This window comes from Canis lupus, chromosome 16, assembly GCF_048164855.1.
Source record: "Canis lupus baileyi chromosome 16, mCanLup2.hap1, whole genome shotgun sequence".
NCBI classification, from domain to species: domain Eukaryota; kingdom Metazoa; phylum Chordata; class Mammalia; order Carnivora; family Canidae; genus Canis; species Canis lupus.
The window spans coordinates 10,532,974-10,553,820 of record NC_132853.1 but is presented as its reverse complement, the minus strand read 5'-3'; the positions used below and the strand labels follow the sequence as shown (position 1 = coordinate 10,553,820).

Here is a 20,847-nt window from a genome sequence, read left to right as displayed (position 1 = left end):
TGTCCTGGCCCCACACCCTCCCTTCCTTCCAGGCACACTCTTTGCTCTTCCTGACCAGGGCCGGCGGGTCCCCCTGGCAGCCCCCAGACCCTGGGCCCAGGGGAGCAGGGACCCTGGCCAGCCTTGCTTAGTGTCTGGGACCACGTGGGGGACAGAACCCCAGGCTTGTTGCTTTGAGCTGTGGGGCCAGGGGAGCCCCTCCCTCTGTCCCCGGGGCCACTAGGTAGTATTGGTGGTGACCACTCCCCGCAAGCAAGGGGCCATCACGTTACTGGTGGGCTGAGCCCGTGCTGTCCCCTAGTGCAGGGGTGGTGGCCCGGGTCCCTCATAGCCTGACCAAGAAGCCAGCTTACTCCAAGGCTGTCCGTTAGGGTGGTGCCTGGCCAAGTGGAGGTCTCCCCTGTGCAGCCCCTTTGGCGGGAGGCCCCTGAGTACAGCTTGCTCCGTGCTTCTAGGCAGAAAGTGCTGGCTGGAAACTGCACCTGCTGCTTGCGTGCAGCTCCGTGGACCTCACCTGGGGACCCCATGTGGCCCTGCGGGAGATGAGGGCACCTGCTGGTCTGTGCCTGGAGCCAGGCTGTGGGCACGTCCCCTGCTCCATGGAGCCGTCTTCTGGGAGGGGGCAGATACCCGGCCAGACCATGGCCAGCGTGGTCGCAGCCAGGGCGTAGAGGCCTCTGAGCTCAGGTGTTTGTGCAGCGCAGCAACTCCGCTCAGGGGCCCGGGGAGCTTGGTTCTCTGTGTGCCGGGGGCTCTGGGTCCCAGAGGTGCCCCTGGCCTGACCGTGTGTCTGTCCAGAGTCCCTGGAGGTCCTGTATGCAGGCAGCCCTCCTGGCCCCTGGCCACATGCTGTCTGTGTGTCCCTCACGCTGAGTGTAGCGGGGAGCCAGGCTGCCCTTGGCTGTGACTTTGTTTTGTTTCCTTGAGTCAGGCTGTCCTCCATCCTGTGCCCAGAAGAGAGGCCTGCTCCTGTCCTGGGGCGGCCGCGAGCCCCTTGCCTTCCCTCCCTGGGGAGGGGGTGGGTGCGGCCCGTGCTGCTCTCTCTTAAGATGCCACTGTCCTGCTGCTACAGCTCCTGGGCCAGGCTCACCTTGTACACCTCTGTGCAGCGGGACTGGACGTCATGCCGTTCCCTGTGCTGCCTGCTTGTCCTTGCTGGACTCGTTTCCAGAGCTTTGCCTTTGTTTCTCCTTCAGGCTCTGCTACTGTTTACTTGCCTAAGTGGGGCTCCTCTCCTGTAAGATCTCTGCCCATTTCCCGAGCTCCCTGAGGCCCTCTCGGGGCACCTTTGTGACCCGTGCTTGGGAGATGTGGGTGTCCAGCACTCTGCTCCTGGAGGCATCCTGGGACAGAGTCGTCCTTGCTCTCTGGCCATCTTTGGGGAGACCATCTGGAACCCGCGGTCAGGAGGGGCCACAGTGGGGATGTCTGAGGAGGCCCCTGCCCTTGGGGTGGTGAGTTGGGCCTGTGGACATCACAGCCGACGGCTCTTCTGTGTCAGAGGCCAGCTCTGGCCTTTTGAGCCAGGAGGTGGCTGCCCCCACGCTCCCCTGTCTCTTGCCCCTTCTCAGCAAGGGTGTTCTCTGACAAGACACCCCTGATGGACAGCTGGGACCTTGGCCTGGCCTGAGTAGAAGGCCCATGTGGGGACTGTTGACCCGCCTGGCCCCAGGGTGGAGCTCGGCCTTGTGGGGAGAGGCAGTGGCCCCTGTGCCTGGATTTGGTGGGTCTGGGACCCTCCCTGGCCGGTCAGCATGCTGGCCTCTGGGTTGGGTGAGTCCAGGAGGCAGCGGCCCTGTCTGAGTTCTGAGGCGCTTTCACCGAGGTGGTCCTCTGGGCCCTTGGGGCCCTTGGGATCAGGCTCCAGCCCTGTAGCGGTGGTGTTTCTTGAGCCACCTGCCTGAGCATGACCTTTCTGGGTCCCTCCTGGGAGTCCCTCCATGGCACAGTGCCTGGCTGGCCTCACAGTTTGGGGACACCCGGTTCCCAGACCCTCCTGACGTCCGCCAGCATCAAGTCTGGGCAGGTGTGTGTGTTCAGGGCGGCCGCCTGCAATGGGGGCCAGACGGCATTCCGGCCCTGTGAGTCACACGGATCCTAGGAGTGGGGTGGCAGGGGCCTGGCTGTGGGGTGGCGTGCCAAGACATGCCACTGGCCTGGTACTGGGGAAGAGGGGGAGCAGGGTGGGTGGGGGCCTGCTCATGGCCTCTCGAAGAAGCTGGCACATGGGCCGGGTCTCAGAGACCCAGCCTCCCCCCAGCCTGTGCCGTGGGAGATGGCAAGGGGGCTCTCACATTATGGCTGGGCCCTGTGGAGCAGACTGGGGGTGCTGGGTGGTGGTGAGAAGCTGGTGCCTCCCCAGGGAGCAGATGATGCCTCGGTGACCACCTTGCAAGTGGAGAGCAAACACATGGGGAAGGGAGGAGGCAAGGCAGGAAGGCAGAGGGACATGGAGGCTGTCTCCTGGGTCGGTGGGTCAGTGTCCCTGCATGTCCAGGGGGCAGGTATGGCAATGTGGCAGGCCTGAAGGGGTGTCATCCTATGCTCATGTCCCCCATGCTGTCCCCCTCCTGCTCCTGTGCTTGGTGGGGATAAGACTGGCCACCTAGCCTCACCTGCTAACCCTTGTATCTGGTTCTAGGAAGGTGTAGGGGGTCAGAGGCCAGAGGAAGGGCCTCCGTGGGATCCCTTCCTGGGATCAGGGGGCTTCAAGGTGCAGGCTTCCCGAGGTAGACAGTGGTTGCACCTTCTCCTGAAGGCCCGTGGTGGCAGAGCCAGCAGAGCCCCGGGGGTGGGGTGAGGCGGAGGGAGGCTCGTGCTCCCCAAGGTGGGGAGTGGGACAGACTGTGCAGGCAGAGCCAGGGGCTGAGCCTGGCAGGGCCTCTGGCTGGCTGTGACCTGGGGACAGCTTTTCAGGGAGGAGCCCTGGACCTTGGGAGGGCCATCGGGGTCCCACTTTGAAGGACAGACGTGGGCCGGGCTGGCGGAGGGAGGTCCTGGGGGAAATGGGGGTGGCTGGGGCAGGTGTGAGGCTCAGCGGCTAAGACGAGGCAGGGCTGGGAGTGGCTCAGAGCCTGTAGTCTGAGCTGGGGTCAAGCGCTCTGAGAGGGCCTTTGGGGCTGGGGCTCTGTCTGGCAGGGGCAGAGAGGGCTTCCTGGAGGAGGTGTTCCTGGCAGGAAGACCAGAGGGAACAAGCATGGCTGCTCTGAGGGCCAGGGCTGGGGCTAAGAGGGGCAGATGGGCCTCCAGCCTGGGGGGGCAGGGGGGCCTGGGGCGAGGCCGGCGAGGGGGCAGGTGAGAGGGAGGGGGTGGCCTGGGGGGGTGTGATGGACGGAGACTCCGGGGTGAATTTGAGGTTTCTCTGGTCGGGACTGGGAGGGGCCTTCCCCACCAGTGAGTCCGCGGCTCGCGGGGTCTGGGGGAGCCGCTCAGGAGGGAGCCGGCCTCGGCGCGGGCCCCACCCCTGCCGTGGGCACCTCCTGCCCACCCCTGCCCCGCGGCCGCCCCCTCGCTCCACGGCGCGGGGAGGAAGGAAGCTGAGGTCGGGGTGGTGTGTGCTCCTCACGGGGCTCCGGGCGCGCTGGCCAGGGCCTCGGCTCGGGCTCGGCGCCGGGGGAGGCGGGGGGCGGGCGGGCGGGCGGAGGGGGCGGGAGGCCTCCGGCCGACATCGTGGACGGGCCGGACCGGCCGGGCGGACCAGAGGCAGGGGCCTGGCTTGGAAGGAACAGTAGGTGTGTGGGATCGGGCGGGGGCCTCGGGTCCGCCAGCCCCCTCTGGTTAGAGACCGGGAAGTTGAGGCCGGGAGGGGGCAGCCCCATGGCTCGGGGCCGCTGAGCTCCGGTCCGCGGCCCTTCTCGGTTTCCGCGCCGCCAACGCTCTGGCCGCGGCCGCCTCCGGCTCCCGAGGATGCGGTTCAGGGCCCGTGGCGAAGGGATCGGCGAAGGGATCGGCGAGCGGCCCGCCCCGGCCCGCCCCGCCCCGCCGAGCAGGTGCAGCCCCCGCCCCTGGCAACACCCCCACCCCCTCCGCTGTCCTGCCCACCCAGAGATAGCTCCGCTGCTGCTCCCCATTCTGCTCCCCGCCTGGCACGTTCTCGGCACTTGGTGAATGTTCAAGCTCCTTTGGGTGGGCCCCCAGGGGCCAGGAGGGGCCTGGCTGTGCCCAGGGCTGGCCCGGTGTTGGTAGGACTCTTAGACCCTGTGACCCACATGGATGCGGCTCATCTGCATATGTGATGGGGTGCGGGGTGGGGGGCTGGGCTCCCCGGGTGTCAGCACACAGGCAGGAGTGGAGGGGACCCGTGGCCAGGCTGCACCACCTGAGGCCACCAGCCGGTGGGGCAGGCTCTGCCCTGGTCAGCTGGGCTGGCTCCTTATCCTGCAGAGGCAGGAATAAATCTGTGTTGGCTCTGGGGGTGGCCCTGAAGTCCTAGACCCACCTGTCACCTGTGGCACTGAGGGTGGAGCCGGGGTGGCACTGAGCACCTTTTCCTCCCTTGCTGCCCCGAAATGGCAAGAGTTAGCTTTTTGGTGAGGAGATGCTGTGCAAACGTGAGCTGACCCGGTGGGATCAGGGGTCCCTCAGGGACCACACCTCCCTGCCCCTCCCTGCCCCGCTCTGGGAGTGCTGCCCGGCTGATCGTCCAGGCCACAGGCAGCTGAGGAGGATCTGGGAGCACCGTTGACCACAAGCCACAGCTGAGCTGGCGTGTTGCCTCTTGGGAATGAAGCCTCATGTGGGCTGGGCTGCAGTGCTTGTTGCAGGCAGGGCCTTGCCACACCTGTCCATCGGGTGAGCTTATCCAGGTGTGGTCCTGTGCCCGAACCAGACGGGCAGGCGCTGGGAGGTGTGGAGAGGAGTGAATGGAGAACGGGCAGCGGCAGCCTGGCCCCGTCTGGCCAGGGCCTTGCTGAAGTCAGGCTGCCGCAGGGGTGGTTTGTGTCATTATTATGAAAACAGCATGTGCAAACGGCATAAAACCCAAACCAAATAGAGATGCAGAAAGTGCCATCTCTCACCTTGGAGCTGGGAGTCCTGGGCCCCTCCACTTTGTGGGGTGATTCCTGGGTCTTTTCCTTGTGATCCTGGAACCCCAGATGGGGCAGACGTTGGTGGAGTGCCTGCCCCTTCTGGCCGGGGTGCAGAGGGGACTGTGCCGTGGGTCCCTGGTGACAGGATTAAGTCAGGGGGTGTGATGAGCACCAGGAGAGCCTGTTGTGGGGTAGGCCAGGGATCGGGAACTCAATGGGCCCTGCGAGCGTGGGCTTCTGTGGGCAGAGGGAAGGGACTGCTCCAGTCATACAGCTGAGCAGATGGGTGGGCAGGCCGAGGGTGTGCTGGAGTGGCCTGGGCGCAGGGGCGCATGAGGACTTTGGCTCACTTGCAGGAGCTGCCGCGGGTGCCCGGGTTTGCACATGTTCAGGAGGACAGGTCCAGCCATCCTGTGGTGTGACTGACCGTGCCACTGAGGGCGCCGGTGGAGGGCTTCCTTCCAGACGACATAGGCCTGTGTGGGGCTGCCACAGGACACTCCTTGTGGCCCTCTGGCCTGGGACACATCTCGGTGGCCCATCCCCAGGGCCAGTGTTCAGCATCGGGTGGTGTGCGGGTGGGCGGCACACAGGTGGTGTGTGGTGCTCAGAGCGAGGATGGGCCTGGTTGGGCCTGAGGCTTCCGTCTGGCAGGGACTGCTGGGGCTGAAGGCTGCGAGTTGTGGTCCCTGTACCCCCACTCCCACCCCCTGCCCGGGGGCCATTGGCTGATGGGCCACAAAAGGCATCCTGTGCCCAAGAAGAAAGACCCGTTGTGTGGCTGAGGAGCGGCGGGGGGCCAGGGATGCTTCCTTCCCTCCGGCGTCCTGAAGACCCTCTCCCCTGAGAGGCCGAGTCTCCGCGGCCCCCGAGGCGAGGTGTGTCCTGGCCTGCTCAGGCCCTGCTCCCCTGGCTGTGGGGCTCCTCGTGGCTCCCCCGCACCTCCCGCGGTCCAGGATCTGCCTCACCCCAGCCTCCCTCTGCCACCTGTCCTGTCTGGGGCTCTTGGCCTTGGGCCTGCACCTTTGCTGCACCTCCTCCTGTGGGACCTGTGCCTTCTGGGGCTCAGGGCACCATGTATCTGAATGGAGGAGCCCTCACCGAAGGGCATGCTGGCTGGCCCCGGGGTGGGGTGGGGTGCCCCATCTTCACAGCAGCACACAGCTGGGGCAGGGGGCGGGGCCGGGCCGGGGGCGGGTTGAACTCAGCCTGCGCCCTGTTCCTCTGGCCCCCGCCAGGCATCGTGCCCATCTGCTGCACCATCTGCGGAGCTGGGCCACTGTGTCTCAGATTGAGGAAACACGGCCGGGGTCCCTGTCCTCTTCCAAGAAGTACTGGTTTCAGCCAGTGGGAGCTGCCTGTGGCCACAGGTGTCTGGGTGAGGGTGGTGGGCTGGGCGGGCCTTGGGAAAGGGGAACTCGCCCACTGGGCCAGCGTGAGCACCACTTGCTCAGTGGCAGCTGCTCGCAGAGACGCCAGTGCTCCTGGGCCTCGTTCCCCTCCCAGGCTCCCGCTGCTTGCGTACTGTCACCCTGCATCGCCCGTGGCCGTGGGACCCTGAGCCAGCGGGCCGGGGGCTGATGGCACCGCCCCCGTGGTGGGACCTGTCCCCCACACTCGCCATGAGGCTGCACTTCCTGGCCTCTCTTTCAGGAGGGGGCCTGGCCTGGCGGGCTGGGGACCCCAGGTGGCTGGCAGGTGAGGGCCGGGATTGGTGGGCCTGGGGGAGGTTACCATTGACTCACCCGGGGGCTGTGGAGCTCATGGCATGCATGGGGGCCCAGGTGAGGGCATGTTGCTCCTGTCCCAGCTCTGGCCACTGCCATCCCTAGCGGCCTCTCTCCTTGCCCTCGATGTGCATGTGGAGGTGACTCGTCTGAGGGCCCGTGGGCATGGCCGTGATGGAGGGCTTGGGCCTGCCAGACCCCACTGCCTCAGCCTTAGGCTCAGCCTGTTGGATGTGTGGGCACTGAATTCTGGGGTGGGGTCGGGAGGGCCTCTTGGGGTCTGGCCTACTCCCCTTTGGCACCTGGGAAACCTGCGGTGGAGACCAGGGATCTCGTGTAACTGGAGGGGGCTGTGGACTCCCGGTGGCCGAGTCGGGGTGGATGGGCAAGGGGCTGGTGGCTAGAGAGGCAGGAGGCCGGAGGAACCTCCCAAGCTGATGGGGGGCGCGCCCCTTCCTGTCCCCTCCTTGCTTGCTGCAGGGGTGCCTGTGTCGCGGGCTCACCTGCACTGGGGCCTGTGTGGGCTGCTTTACCTTCATCGATGCTCCTGGGGGGACACAGTCTTCTGTGCCCAGGTTCAGGGGAAACTGAGGCTCAGGTGTACAGTGGCTTTCCTGGGGCCACAGAGGCCTAGGGAGGGACTCCTGGTCTCCTGGGGTGGGGCTCGGGCCACCTCAATCTTCCCGGCCTTCTAGAGTCCTCTGGAAGTTTGTGGATGTTTGACCCTTAATGTCTCAGCCGCCCTCTTGCGTCTCTGTGTCAGGGCTGCGGCCTGGCCTGTTGGTGTGTGGTGCAGACGGTGCAGGGAACCACGTGGTTGGGCCCTGAACACCCCGCTGGACACCTTGCTGTCCTGACCAGGGGCCGCCTGCCCCTAACCTGCCCTTTGTGAGCCTTTCCCGCACTCTGCGGTGTCAGGAACCGAGGGACGGGCATGGGGCATGCTTGTCCTGCACACTTGTCCTGGGCTGGCCCTGGCCTGCTGGTGGCCTGTAGCCCACCCTGGGCATCTCTGGGCCCAACTCTGCCCCTGCGCTGGGCTGTCCTGGCCGAGTGACCGTGAAGGCCCACTCGAGGCAGGCCCTGTCCTCCTACAGCAGAGAACTCCGGCATGTGGCTTGAAAGCAGGGGCTCCGTCTTTCTGGCTTCAGAGGGGTCAGCGGGCATTGGAGTTGAGCTCCCCCCGCAGCTCTTCCTTGAGGGTAAGAACTGCTTATGTGAGGTCTGTTGTCTGCCTCCACGCTCGACCCTGGACAGGCCCTTTTAATTCTTGACTTTGGCATCCGTATCTGTAAAACGTAGGCAGATAGAGAATTTTCCAGGTCAGCTCGTCTTTTGTCATGACAGACATTTACAATCACATAAAATGACTTTTACACAGAAAAGATCCTGAGCCTTGAGGCCCTCTTCTGTGCTCTTGGACAGAGGATGGGGAACCCATTGCATCTTGCTGGGCGGCTTTCAGCTGGAAGTGAGCAGGGTGTTGTGGTTGTTACAGCCCACGTGTGTGTGGCAGGTGGTTATCGTGGGCATTTGGTGGCTGGGCCAGGCTTTCTAAGTGTCGTGCCGGGCATGCTGACGGTCTTCCCGTGGATGGTGTGGGGACGTTGCGCTGGCCACTTGCAGATGAGCTCGGAACGTGGGGACCTGGCTGCTGGGCATTTGTGTGACTTTGGACTTTTCCCACTGTCCCCTACTTGCCATCCCATGCCACCACGTTTAGCTCTTTCCACTTGTTTATTCCCTGGAAAGTCATCCCGAGAGGGGTGTTAGCATTGCGTGTGATGTTGAGTCAACAGGCCCTGAGCGAGGACGGCTTCTGTGAGTCAAATGCATGAAGTTTTTAGCCTCTGGAGTCAGTGGCGGCTGTTTTGAGCACATCAAGCTTTCTACTTGTTTCTGAGGCCTTTCTGCCCTGGGCCTGGGTCATGTGGCATCTGGGTAGGAGGGGGTATTGTGCTGGAGGCCTCTGAGGAGGGAGGTTGTTCTGGGCAACACATCTGGGTGCTCTCAGGGCCAGGTGCTGAGGGTTCCCCAGGCATCCCACAAGTTATATGTTTTTTTGGGGAATCCAGATCCTTTTCCCACATGGCAGGGGCTGTTGCCCCCTGGACTCTGTGTGGGTTTTAGGATCGGGGTGGGTTTGAAGTCTCAGAAGGCATGTTTCTGGGCCCCTGCTTCTCTCTCTCAGATGCCAGAGGGGTGTCCCCACTCTCTCTGGATGGGGTGTGAGCCGGACGCGGCTCTCTATTGGGCTCGCCTCCCCCACCCAGGCCTCTGCACCCAGCCTCACTGGGCTCCAGCTCCTTGGGGCAGGGGTCTGGTCGCCCGAGCCTCTTAGCAGGGCCCTGCCATTGGACACACACGTTGGTCACCTGGTCCTGTGGTCCTCCACACCGCCCACCCCGGCATTCAAAACTACACGTTATTTGTAGTTCATGGGAGCTATTTGCTGTTATTCCCAAAGACAGTAACCAACAATGGAACATACTTTCTCCAGGTTCCCTCTGCCACGTTACCTCTGGCCTTGGCCATCCCCGGGGGCTGCTCTTGAGACCCAGAGAAGTTGGTGAGCCCGACAGGGCCAGGAAGGGCCATGGGGGCAGGGACCATAAGGGGAGAGGCCCCAGCCCCACTTGGCCAGTGTGGGGGAGGTAGGAGCGCAGTGGCGCCAGGGGCCTTGGACTTTGGGGGGTGTATAGTGGGGTGCCATGGTGGGTGCTCACAGTGACAGTGGACCACGGCCATCCTGCCTGGTGATTGGCAGGAGGGATGGCCACAGACAGGGCATGCTGAGGCAGCGGTGGCCTGTGCAGCCAGACCTGAGCTTGGCCACTGTACCAAGGGGGCTGCTGGGGTATTCGCGGAGGGCAGTGCGGTGCGGTTGGAGGTCGCGATCGTCCAGAGCCCGGCGGGGGGTCTTCTGGGCTTCTGTCCACCCCCCCTTCTGCCCGGAGACCCTCTGGTCTGGGTGCTTTCATGGGTGCTCCCTGTAGTCCTGTTCTGGGTTCTAGGGCAGGGGCTGCAGGGAAAGGAGGCTGCCTGTCTCCCTCCATAGCCACGCCCCTAGCCCCCAGCTATGTCAGGAGTCAGCGGCCCGCGTGGTTGGCTGTACGGGGCAGAAGTCATAGGGTCGGCCAGGCCTGGCCCCGTCCTTGTGTGGCCTCTGTCTCCCCTCTGCCTGCACGTGCTGGAAGCCCAGAGCAGGAAGTAGGGGGGAGAGCTTGGGACTCCAGCCCAGCCCGTCAGCACCACAGGCCCCAGACCAAGCCAGTCCAGCCAGGGACGGGGCTGTGGGGGCCTCGCATGTCAGCCTGTGCAGGCCCCAGAGCTGTGACAGGCTGGTAGGGCTTTCAGCCTGGGCAGGGTGGGGGTGCCATGCCAAGGGCCAACTTTGCAGAGGCTGCTCTGGCTTTGGTCGGGCCTGTGGCAGGGGAGGGAGGGTTGGGCAGCTGAGCTGTCCAGGTGAGCACCCATAGGGGACCCCGCCCCTGTGGAGGGGAGGTGCCCCTGCTGCAGCTGACACGGGGAAGCCCCACTGCAGCAGGCAGACGTCCTGTTCTCAGTCTGTCTCACGGTGAGGCCCTGTCTCCGGTCTGCAGAGCTCTGCCAGCTGGGCCCCCGCACACGACTGGCACCAGCCTGGTGCTGCCGGCTGAGTCAGTGTGGTGTGGGTGAGCCTCTGCCAAGGGGAGGATACTGTGTGGCCGAGGCTCATGGCACGTGGCACTGGGGGTCTTGGGAAGCCCTCCGTGAACCCCTTGGGAGCTGAGCAGACCCTGTTCTCCAGGGACTCCTGGCTTGGCCCTGCTCTGACTGCCATGTGTCCCTGGGTCACCACTTCCTGGGGCTTTGAGCTTTTGTGCCCACATCCATGAAAGGGTGGTGCTCTGTGGGCAGAGGGGGGCCTCGGGGTCGTCCCCAGGTGAGACCAGTGCACGCTGGGCCTGGAGGAGTCTCACCCTCAGCAGCCCCTCTTCATAACTGTTCCAGAAAGCTCTGACTGGCCGACCACCAGCCTGGAGGCCCCTACATTCCACCACAGCTGGATGGGGTGTGGGCAGACTTAACCCTGGCTGTCTGGGCAAGTGTGTCTCAGAAGCCAACAGGGATGCAAATGAAAATTAGAAAAACAGCCAGAGTGGGTAGAAAGCATAGGCGTTCCACGACAGAGCAGGGCCTCCGAGCCAGCCGGGGCAACACGGCTCAAAATGAAACAAGAATCATTTCTTTTCCTGTTGAAGAGAAACCGGCTCGCCCAGCCCGCAGGCTCGGGGCCCCTCCCCAGCGAGGTGCCCCGCCGCAGGCGGGCTTTCACCAGGAATTCCCCCCCTTCCCACCTGCCTTCCTCCGTAGTCTGGGCAGCTCCCCACGGGGGTTAGGGACAGTTGAAGGGACATCCTGGAGGGGAGGCTGCGGCGCCCAGGAGCCCCTGCCTGGCCTCGGAGAGGTGAGCGCGCTTCCCACTCCCGGCGCTCCATCCCCACGGTGGGCATCGCTGCTTGGACACCTGTAGCTTGGTGCCCGGCCACGCCACTGGCCACGGGGGTTCTTCACTAGGGCGGAGGGTCCTGGCCGGCTCTCACTCTGTCTTGGGAAGAGCCTCGCCCACCAGGCCCTCTCCCTGCCTGCAGGATGGGCAGGGGTCCCCCCCCCCCACCCACCCAGAGCTCCTGTGATGACGTTTGCATGGGGCTGGGGGTGGAGGCCCTGCCTAGACTCTGCGTGTGCGATACGGGATGTCTGTCGCCAGGGAGACACGCCACACCTGTGGCGTGGCAGGCTCGTGGGTCTGGGGAGCTGTTTTGCGGGGGCCTGGGTGGTGGCTTTGTCACTGCACGTTCGTTAATCATGGCTGGCTGCCAGCTCCTCTGTGTTCCTTTTGTCACCTCGCTCTGTGCCCATGCACCCCCCCCCCCCCACCGTCGGGGTTCCAGCAGGTACGGGGATGTCACCTGCGACCACTGCTGGGCCTCTCCGATAGGCAGCACCTGTTAGGCCACTGAGTGGGAGGTGTGGCCCAGCTGTCTGGCAGCAGCCCGAGGTGGTCTCCCTGCTTTGCCCAGAGACACAGGGGTGTCCCATGCCAGCCTGCTGAGGGTGCTCTGGCCCTAGGGCTGGAAACCAGCCCCGGGGACTGTGCGGGACCCCTTGGCATCTTTCTGGGCAGGGAACACCGCATTGTTGGTTGGGGCCCAAGCCGGGCACTGCCAGTCACTGAGCTCTCCTGACTCCCTCCTCAGTGCTGGCTGGGTTGGCTGGGCTGTCCTCACCTTTGGGTCCCTGGCATGGGTGGGTAGCACCATCAGTGAGGCCACCTGAATCCTATTGCCTGCTTGGCCATTTCTGGGATGGCAAGATGTGCGTACCTCTCGGTAAAATTAGATGTCTTGGAGCTGTCATAGAAGGACTGGTCTCAATATTTGGGGGCCCTAGGTGGTGACTGTGTGGTTTGCACTCTGGGGCTAGGCATCCTTTGAGGTTTCTGCTTGTTGAATGGATGGAGAAATAGCACCCAGGGAACAGGAACCCAGTTGAGCACTAGGGATGGGACTCCCATCCCACAGCCATTGACTCAAAACCACCAGCCCCGACCACTGCCTCTTCATGTCCCTAGGCCTCTGGGGACAGGCCTGCCTGCTGGTTCTCACTGGGTGCCCATCCTGCCTGTGGTCACATGACTTCTGGAAAACCTGGCCATGCCCATAGCTCTAGGAGGCTTTGGAGTCACAGGGAAGAGGGAGGGAAGGTAGAGAGTTGGCATTTCCTGAGCTAGTGTTTGGGGGCGTCTGTGTGGTATGCAGGTTGCAGCGAGGAGGAGGTGTCTGTGCTATAGGCCATGTTGCTCATTATCCACAGCCCTGAGCGGCCTTTGGGATCTTCTCCCTGTAGCACCCAGGCACCTGGGGCAGCCTGGTGAGGATGGGCTGGTCTAGAGAGGCAGGGCTCTGGAGTGGGGGGTCCAGCCCCACCACCCTGGGTTAGGCTGCAGCTTGGGGTGTGTCCAAGGCGTGCCATGTGCCCCCTGTGCTCCCCTCCTTGTGTGTGTCTCTAAGCTGGGAAGACTCTGGCACATGCTGCTCTGGAACTCACCTTCCTATTCTGTTCCCTGGTGGTTTGAACAGTGCTCCCCCAGGCTGAGCATGCCACTCAGTTCCCAGGGTTTTCCAGAGAGGGCCCAGCACAGGCCTCCATCGAGTGCTGCCAGCCTGCTGGGTGATGACAGCGCCTGCTACAGGAGCCGAGGGTAAGGGTGCAGATGTATTTGGTTAACTCTGTAGCTGGGCCTGGTGTGGGGGCTGTGGCTGCAAGGACTGGGGGCATGGAGGGCAGCCTCCAGCAAAGACCCTGGCCCTCGGGCCCCAGGGCATTAGTGCCGTCACTTCTCAGCTCAGCTCTCCTGGCTGGCTGCTCATAGGGACCCCCTCCTGGCCACCCCCTTCCCTGCTGTGCTCCTTCTTCCTCCATGGTGGCTGGACTCCAGCTGTACCGCTGCTACTGGGCTCTGCTGTAGTACCCCTTCTGTATGAGTGGGCTGGGCGAGGATGGCTGCCCCTCACCAACTCCGGCCTGCTCAGTATGGCTAGCAGAACCCCAAAACACTGTCCCTTGTGCTACTTGTGGTGAAACCTGTCAGACTCTCTGGGCCTTAGACTTTTATGTGTGCAGTGGGGCAAGATGGGGGTTTGCTCAGATAGTGATGATAATGGTGGTGGTGGTGATGGTAGTGATGATGGTGGTGATGGTGGGTGACAGTGATGCTGATGGTAGTGATGATGGTGATGATGATGATGTTGGGTGATGATGGTGATGGTAGTGATGGTGATGATGATGGTGGGTGATGATAGTATTGATGTTGATGATGATGGTGATGGTGGTGATGATGATGATGATGGTGGGTGATGATAGTATTGATGATGTTGATGGTGATGAAGGTGCTGCTGATGGTTGTGGTGATGATGATGACGATGATGGTGGCAATGGTGCTAGTGATAGTATAGATGTATTTGTCATTGAGTGCTCACTGGATATCAGCACAGATGTCCTACCCTGAGCTTTATTATGGAGAATGGTTTCCCCTGTTAGGCCCTTCGGGCCTCAATGGCGCCTGTGTCCATGAGGGGCCCTGTGTCCATGAGGGGAATTGCAAGGGGTGTTCCCTCTTCCCTGGGGAGTCTGAAATCGGTCAGGATGGAGGGCTTTAGGTTGGTGTCTCCTGACTAGGACCCAGAGGTCTAAGTACTTGTTCCTGTCCTCACACCCTGGGACGGGCCGGACTGGGGCCCTGTAGATCTGGGTTGCCAGTCCTGGCCCTGCCTTTGTATCCATTTCCACCTGACCAGTCATGTTTCATGCTGTGCACCCTCTGTGCCTTCAGTTCATAGCCCCTCACTTCCCCCCATTTCCCATGCTCCCACTCTGAGTCAGCCCCTGGTCATGTATTGGGGGCCATGGTGGCTCCAAGGGCAGCTGGACAAGGTCAGACAGGGGGCTGAGTTCTGCGTTCCAGGAGGGATAGCCCAGCTGCATGGCTGCTCCTGGAATGGGGGACAGGAGCCAAGCTCTTGTTTTCCCTGACCTGGGTGGAGGTTAGTGACCGCAAAGATGGGTTTGACATTTCCAAGTCCTTGAGGTCTCATGCTCAGCTGGGACCCAGGGGCCCTGAGCTCATAGAGGCAGTGGCTAGACCAGAGTCCAGGGCCCTGAGCTGGCCCGCCCACTCAAGGCCACTCTGAGACATGGACACCTGAGGCTCCCCGGGAAGCCCCAGACCCTTCCTGAGTTTTGGATGGATGCTCAGCCTGCTAGGTCCACGGTATCTGGTCATTCAGGGCCCCTATAAGGCCTTGGGTCTGGGGTCGTCCATAGTGTCTGTCCCTTACCTCAGAGTATCCTGCTTGTCCCCTGGCCTTCAGTGTCCACTGTGCCTGCCCCTCCTCATCCCTTCCCTCCTGGACCCGTGGGCATCTCTCTCCGTTGCAGTGCCCGGGAGCCAGCTGGTGGTCCCCATGAGGCCTGTGGGAGTGAGGTCCCTGTTGGGTGCCCAGGGACCAAGAGCCCTGGGAGCCATTTCCTCTGCACAGGTAAGGGCTCACTGTGCCCCTCCTCTCTCCCCATCTCTCCTCTGGGGTCTGGGTAGACCTGGGCCACCGTGGGCTCCAAGTAGAGCTGGGCATGTCCCAAGTTCTGGCCCCTTTGGGCCCGTGGGCCTGCTGAGCCTGGCAGGGGAAAGCCCCTAAGGCTCCATGCCTGATACACTCCCCACCCACTCCGCTTCCAGGTCCCCAGTGCTTGGGGCAGGGCAGGAGCAGGGCAGGGTTTCTCCTGCCCCCCTGTGAAGGCCCAGCTGACTGGTGTCCTCAGCAGGGCTGAGATTTGGGGCTGGGACCGTTGGGTTCGGAGAGGGCAGGGTGACCCCAGGGGAGCTGGAATTTCAGCCCCGGCCCCCTGAGCTGTTAGCTGACACTGGCGAGGAGGCCATGGGTGGACCACGCTCCCCGGGCTGGAAGTGGCAGGGCCCTGGGTCTCAGCCCACCCTTTGCGGGGTGGGGAGCAGGCACCGGGCACAGGGGCCACCACGGTGCCTCTGCCTTGGGTGCGTTCAGCTTACAGAAGGGGAGACAGGCCAGGGAGGGCCAGCCTGTGAGCTCCGAGGGGCCGGCAGGGGTCTGCTCCCAGGGCCCAGCACCTCCCTGTGTCAGCCCCATGTCCTGAAGGCCCCTCGGGCTGTGGGCCGGTGGCAGCTTCCTGCTTCCCCTGCCTTGTCGCCTCCCTCAGCTTCCCCCAAACCCAGACGCGCCGTGGTCCCCACCACAGCCCCCTCCAGGCCGCCACTTCTCCCTCCCTGGTGGTGGCAGGGGAAGCAGTCCTTCCGGAAGGTGGGGACCCGCAGTGGGTGTGTCCCCCCCCCCCCCCCCCCCCCCCCCCCCCCCGCCCGGGAAGCTCCTGAGGACCTGCCGGCTCCTTGACGTGGGGTTTCGGTTCCGGGGGTGGGGGAGCTGGTGTTGGGCACCATTCTTGTTCTTACGGGGTTCTTCCTTAGCCCCCATGCCCTCCTCCTCCTGAGAACTCCCTCTCCGACCCCCGTGCCCTCCTTCTGGCCCCTGGGACGCCCCCCCCTGCCACGCCCCGTCATTGGGCCTCCTGTCACTCCCCACCTCCCGGCTTCCTGCCTGGCCGGCCCTGTGCCCTCTTCTTTTTTACTGGCCGTGTGGCTGCAGGCTTGGACCCTGCCCCAAGTGGTCCTGCGATGAAGGGCCTCAGGCGAGGCCTGAGCCCCCCTTTCTAAGTGCTGGGGGGTTCCCTGGCTGCCCAGGAGGGGCAGGGCCCCGGGGGCGCACCCCCACCCCACCGCAGCAGGGCTGGCATTTCCTGCCACCCACCCCCGTCTGCCAAGTGGGGACCGGAAGGGAGTTGGTGAGGGTTCCCCGGATTCCTGGTGTGGGGTCCCTCCAGGGCTCCCTTTCAGAGGGAGCTCCCTGTGTAGCTCGGGAATCTTGGAGAGTGGTGGAGAGTCCCTCCCTCCAAGGGCCCTCAGGGGCCACCTGCTCAGCCATTCCTGAGTGGTGTATGTAGTTTTTGCTTGCAAGGAGCTACGACAGGAGAGCTCATCACCCCAAGGAGTAGCCCCCGCTGTTGTTGGTCACCCGGAGTGCGTTCTTTACTTTAAAGTTTACCAGACGTAGCTCTTCACCCTGAGGCTCTGGGGGTTCTGGGGCTGAGATCCCAGGGCATCCTGTCTCTGCGAGGGCTCTGAGGCTGGCCTCCAGGTATTGGCATGTTAGAGGCACTTGTGTGGCCTGAGAGCTTTTTGTGTCAAAAGACAGATCTGTGGGCTGCTTCTTCCATGTAGCCTGCCTGGACTGAATCTGGCAACGCCCCCAGGTCTCTTAGCCCGTGTTGGGGTGCTGGGCATCCGCTCTGTTTGCACAGGGGCCTCTTTCTCAGATGTCCCTATGAGCTCCAGGGCCACAGCCTCGTTCCCAAGTCTCACTGATTGCTCAGAGCCCCAAGGGCTGTGTGTGTGTGTGTGTGTTGAGGTGCTGAGGTGCTGAGGGTATGAGATTCGGCACTTGCCCTCACAGGCCCCTCTGTACTCCCTTGGGTGGGGAGGGTTGGGTGTCTGAGCCTGACCCTGCAGCCCCGCCCCACCAGCCCCACCAAGCGACGATCAGATAAGTGTGTGGTGACCAGCCAGTGACAAGGCCCCAGCAAGTCCAAAGTTTGACTTGTAAAGAATAAGGCCTGCTTACCGCCTCTGCTTATCAGTGGGTGGGGGCGGATGAATGGCTTGGCAGCCTCAAGCCTGCACGCACGTGGAGGGGGGTGGGCAGGGCCTCTGCAAGCCGAGGATGTTTGGGCATTTTTTTGCCTTTTCTTTCTAACATTGCCTTCCTGGCCAGAGTGTCTCTCTCCAGAAAACTCCAGAAAACACACCCAGCCCATTGTCACCCAGGCTCCAGGAGAGTGTCTGCTGTGGATGTTCTGTGTAAACAGGAAGCACCCAGAGCGGGGTCCTCAGGAGGCACGCATGGGGGTGGGGGTAGCCACCCCTCCGGACTAGGCAGCCCCAGGGGGCTCGTGCCAGTGTGGAGCTGTTGCTGGACACTTGAGCATGCGCCGTTAGGCTGGGGGTGGGGTGTGGTTGAGGGGTGTCGTCGCTGCAGAGGATGGGGCTGTGTGGAGGCTGGAGGTGGGTGCTCCTTCCCCCATTGGCTCCCCCCCTGCCTGGTTTTCAGACTTGGGCTCTGGGTGCGGGCAGTGCCTTGGGCGTCTGAGGAGCTTTGGGCTGCAGCCTGGCAGCTGGCTGTCAAACGGGCCCCCTCCCTCCCTCCCTCCTTCCGGCCAGGCTTTCTCCTGCTTCTCCCTCCCCTTCCTGGGGGGAGCAGCAAACAAACAAACAAGCAGCAGCTCAGGGCCCAGCGAGGAGCAGAGTGGGCACCAGCCAGGGCAGCTGGGAGCTGGGGCTGCCCCCCGAGGCCCTCCAGGCGACCCTGTGGGTGACCTGGCTGCTGACGAGCAAGGAGCTCCTGTGAAGCCCCGCAGTGCCCTGCTCTGATCCACCGGGAGTACCTGGCAGGGGGTGGACTCTAGGACTGGCTTCTCCAGCTTGGCTCTGAAATCCTGGTTTCCTTCCCACTTCTGGGGAGAGAGGTGAGCGGCTCCCCCTGGGCCGCCCCTCCTGGGGCCTGGGCCCTCTCTCCGTGCTCTCCTGTGGAGATGTCCACAAAAGCTGTTTTGCAGGGTCCATCTTGCTCCCCCTTGGCTTCCACCCTGAAGTCAGAGAGGCTCTCCTCCAACCCTGTGGAGGCTGAGGCCGTCTCCTGTAGAGCAGGTGTGTGTAGATAGGGAAGCCCAGGTTTGGGCAGGGGTGAGTCTGGCTGCAGGCCAGAGAGGCACAGTGGGTCCACATTTGCTGGGAGCTGCGGATTTCTGCGCTCATGCCTTCAGGCAAGTCTCACACCAGAACTCTGTGCCTCAGTCTCCTTGTCTGTCACAGATGGGCAGACAGGGCCATAGGAGCTCAGTGCATCAAGGACCTGCAGCTGGACCTGCTGTGCTTGTCCCGTTGTCAGCCCCGTGTACGCCCCCACCCCCAGCTTCTGGTGGCGTTGGACCTCCAGGTACAGGATGTTCAGGGCACTGGATGGCTAATGGGGCTGATCCGCAGTAACCACCCTTGCCAACAGGTGCTGCTACCATCCAGCCCTGGAATTCCTCTGGTTTTCATTTTCAAGTTCAGTGAAATGGTAGATCCCCAATTTTGAAAATGGCTAGGGTTTCAGATGGATCGGATGAGGCAGCTTGCCAGCAGAGTCAGATAGGGTGCAGGCAGGCTCACCCACCCCTGGCTCGACGGTAGGATTGTGGGCCGGCTTCCCACACCTCTAGTCCCACGGAAGAGGGAGGAGGAAGTGTCCAGTGGGCTGGGGGCCACAGGACAGAAGTGAGTAAATGCTCACAGAGGAGGGCAGAGCCTCCTGTGTTCCCCCCAGCACCGGGGACAGGTTCATAAGTCCCCGGATCAGGGTTTTGGCTGGAGTCACGTGTGCTGAGTCCTGACTCGGCCACTATGTGTCTGGACATGTGTCCGTTTGTTCTGGGAGCCTTGAGACACAATTGCTCCGAGGTTCAGGGAGGCTGGTTGTCCCCGGGGCCGTCGAGTGGGCAGCCAGGGTGTGCCCGCAGACCTGGGGTGTGTGCGACAGAGGTCACTCCGCTGTGTGAGAGAACATTTTGCAGATGGGAAGGCTGAGGTTGGGAGAGGCGCCCGGGCTTGCCCAGGGCATTCCGCGGGGTGGAGGTGGAGCCCTCTGGCCCCTGCACCTCGGCCCTGCTGCCTGTGGGCACCTCCAGTTCCCGCTGATATGCTGGTATGTTCCACCCGCCTGCCCGCCCGCCCGTGGGCAGTGGATTCACCACCTGAGAGCCTCCCTCCTGGGGAGGCTTCTTCCTGCTGAGCCCTCAGGGTGGGTGGAGAGGCCTAATTAGCTCTTGTTGGGGCTTTGAAATCCCTGAGATGAAAGCCTGCGTGTGGGAGGTCCCAGCCTCGCCCCACAGCCTCTGTGGGCTGCATGTCTCCACGCCTGGCACACACCTCCATCCTCTCCTCGAGGCCCACTCGGAAGAGGCCCCAGGCACACAGGAAGCATGCATCTCTCTGGGGCCTCACCAGTTGAGGGGCCATGGCCATTGGGGCACCTGAGCAGGCCTGGGCAGTGTGGTTGGTTGGCCTGAGGCCACAGGACTGAGAGAGAGGGTTGGCCTCCTGGTGGCATACCTGCTGTGCTCTGGGCCACTGCATGAACACAGGGCCTGGGTTCCCTGTCCTTAAGATGCGGTGATGGTGGTACCTGCCGCATGGCTCTCTCCTTCGTGCGTCACTCTGTACCGAGGACACGATGGGCACTCGGGAGGTGTCAGTCTCATGGTTCTTGCTCTTGTTCATACGCTTTCACCTCAGCCCTTTGAACACATGGGCAGAGGGACTGGCCCCTCGTGGTGACCAGGCGTTCCAGGTGGATGGGCAGCCGTCTGGCCTCCATGCCTGGATGGGCATCTGAGAGCTTGCCTGTGGCAGCTGGGGGGCCTGCCGGGCCGGCATATGTGGGGGGCCGCCCGGGACGGGGAGCTTCCGGCTCTCTGACCTGGCTTGACCTCGTGTTGGTGGGAATTGGCGGCATGAACCATTGCGATCCCTGCGGGAAGCAGGCTGGGCTCCTGACCGCCATCCTCTGGTTCTTGTCTTGCAGACTTCTCCACCCAGGTGAACTCCTCATCCCTCAACTCCCCCACGGGGCGTGGCTCCATGGCCGCCCCCTCGCTGCACCCCTCTCTGGGGCCTGGCATCGGCTCCTCGCTTGGCTCCCCGGGACAGCTGCACTCGCCCATCAGCACGCTGAGCTCCCCCATCAACGGCATGGGCCCACCCTTCTCGGTCATCAGCTCCCCCATGGGCCCCCACTCCATGTCGGTGCCTACCACGCCCACCCTGGGCTTCGGCACCGGCAGCCCCCAGGTAAGTGCAGAGGCAAGGCCCTTCCTGTGGGCCCTGCGGGTGGGGGGGATAGGTGCTGTCCTTTCCACCTTTTGTCTCTGGGAACCAGAACCTCGGAGAGGTGGCTTTAGCCTGAACTTGAGCCCAGGTCTGGCTGACTCCCCAGTGCTCGACTCTCAGTTATCGGCCAAGTTCCCTGCAGCTGGTCATCTACCCTAGTGGGACCCCTCCTGTGGGGGGCCCCCTGCTCCCGTGACCCCCTGCTCTGTAGAGCGGGGCTCAGTGTTTCTCAGGTTTAAACCTGCCTCCTGGAGCCTGTGCCCCTTCACCGCCTTTCCCTCTGCTCACACCCTCATCAGGAGGTCTCAGTGCCCTGGGGCCCAGATCCTAGGGCGGGTTATGTCCAGGCTCCATGCAGATGCACCCCTCCTTGGGCCAGGCTCTCGGCCCCATGGTGGCCTCGGCTCATCTGTTGGGCTTGGTGGTCTTTTCCGTAGTCATGTGTTTGGAACAATTTGGCTTTCAGGGTTGTCTCTGAATCAGGAAGCATCTGGTATCTGGCAGGGCCTGGCTTGGTCCAGTTCTTGTGATG

At 63.2% G+C, this 20,847-nt stretch overlaps 1 protein-coding gene across 3 annotated transcripts in view; it reads left to right on the top strand.

Annotated features, from left to right (window-relative positions):
* RXRA (retinoid X receptor alpha) overlaps nt 1–20,847 on the top strand; it is a 93,646-nt gene that overhangs the window by 45,925 nt on the left and 26,874 nt on the right. For all 3 annotated transcript variants that reach the window (XM_072778555.1, XM_072778553.1, XM_072778552.1), the window contains exon 2: nt 20,011–20,276. In XM_072778555.1, the coding sequence (XP_072634656.1) occupies nt 20,011–20,276 (266 nt within the window). The remainder of the gene's footprint in view (nt 1–20,010; nt 20,277–20,847) is intronic.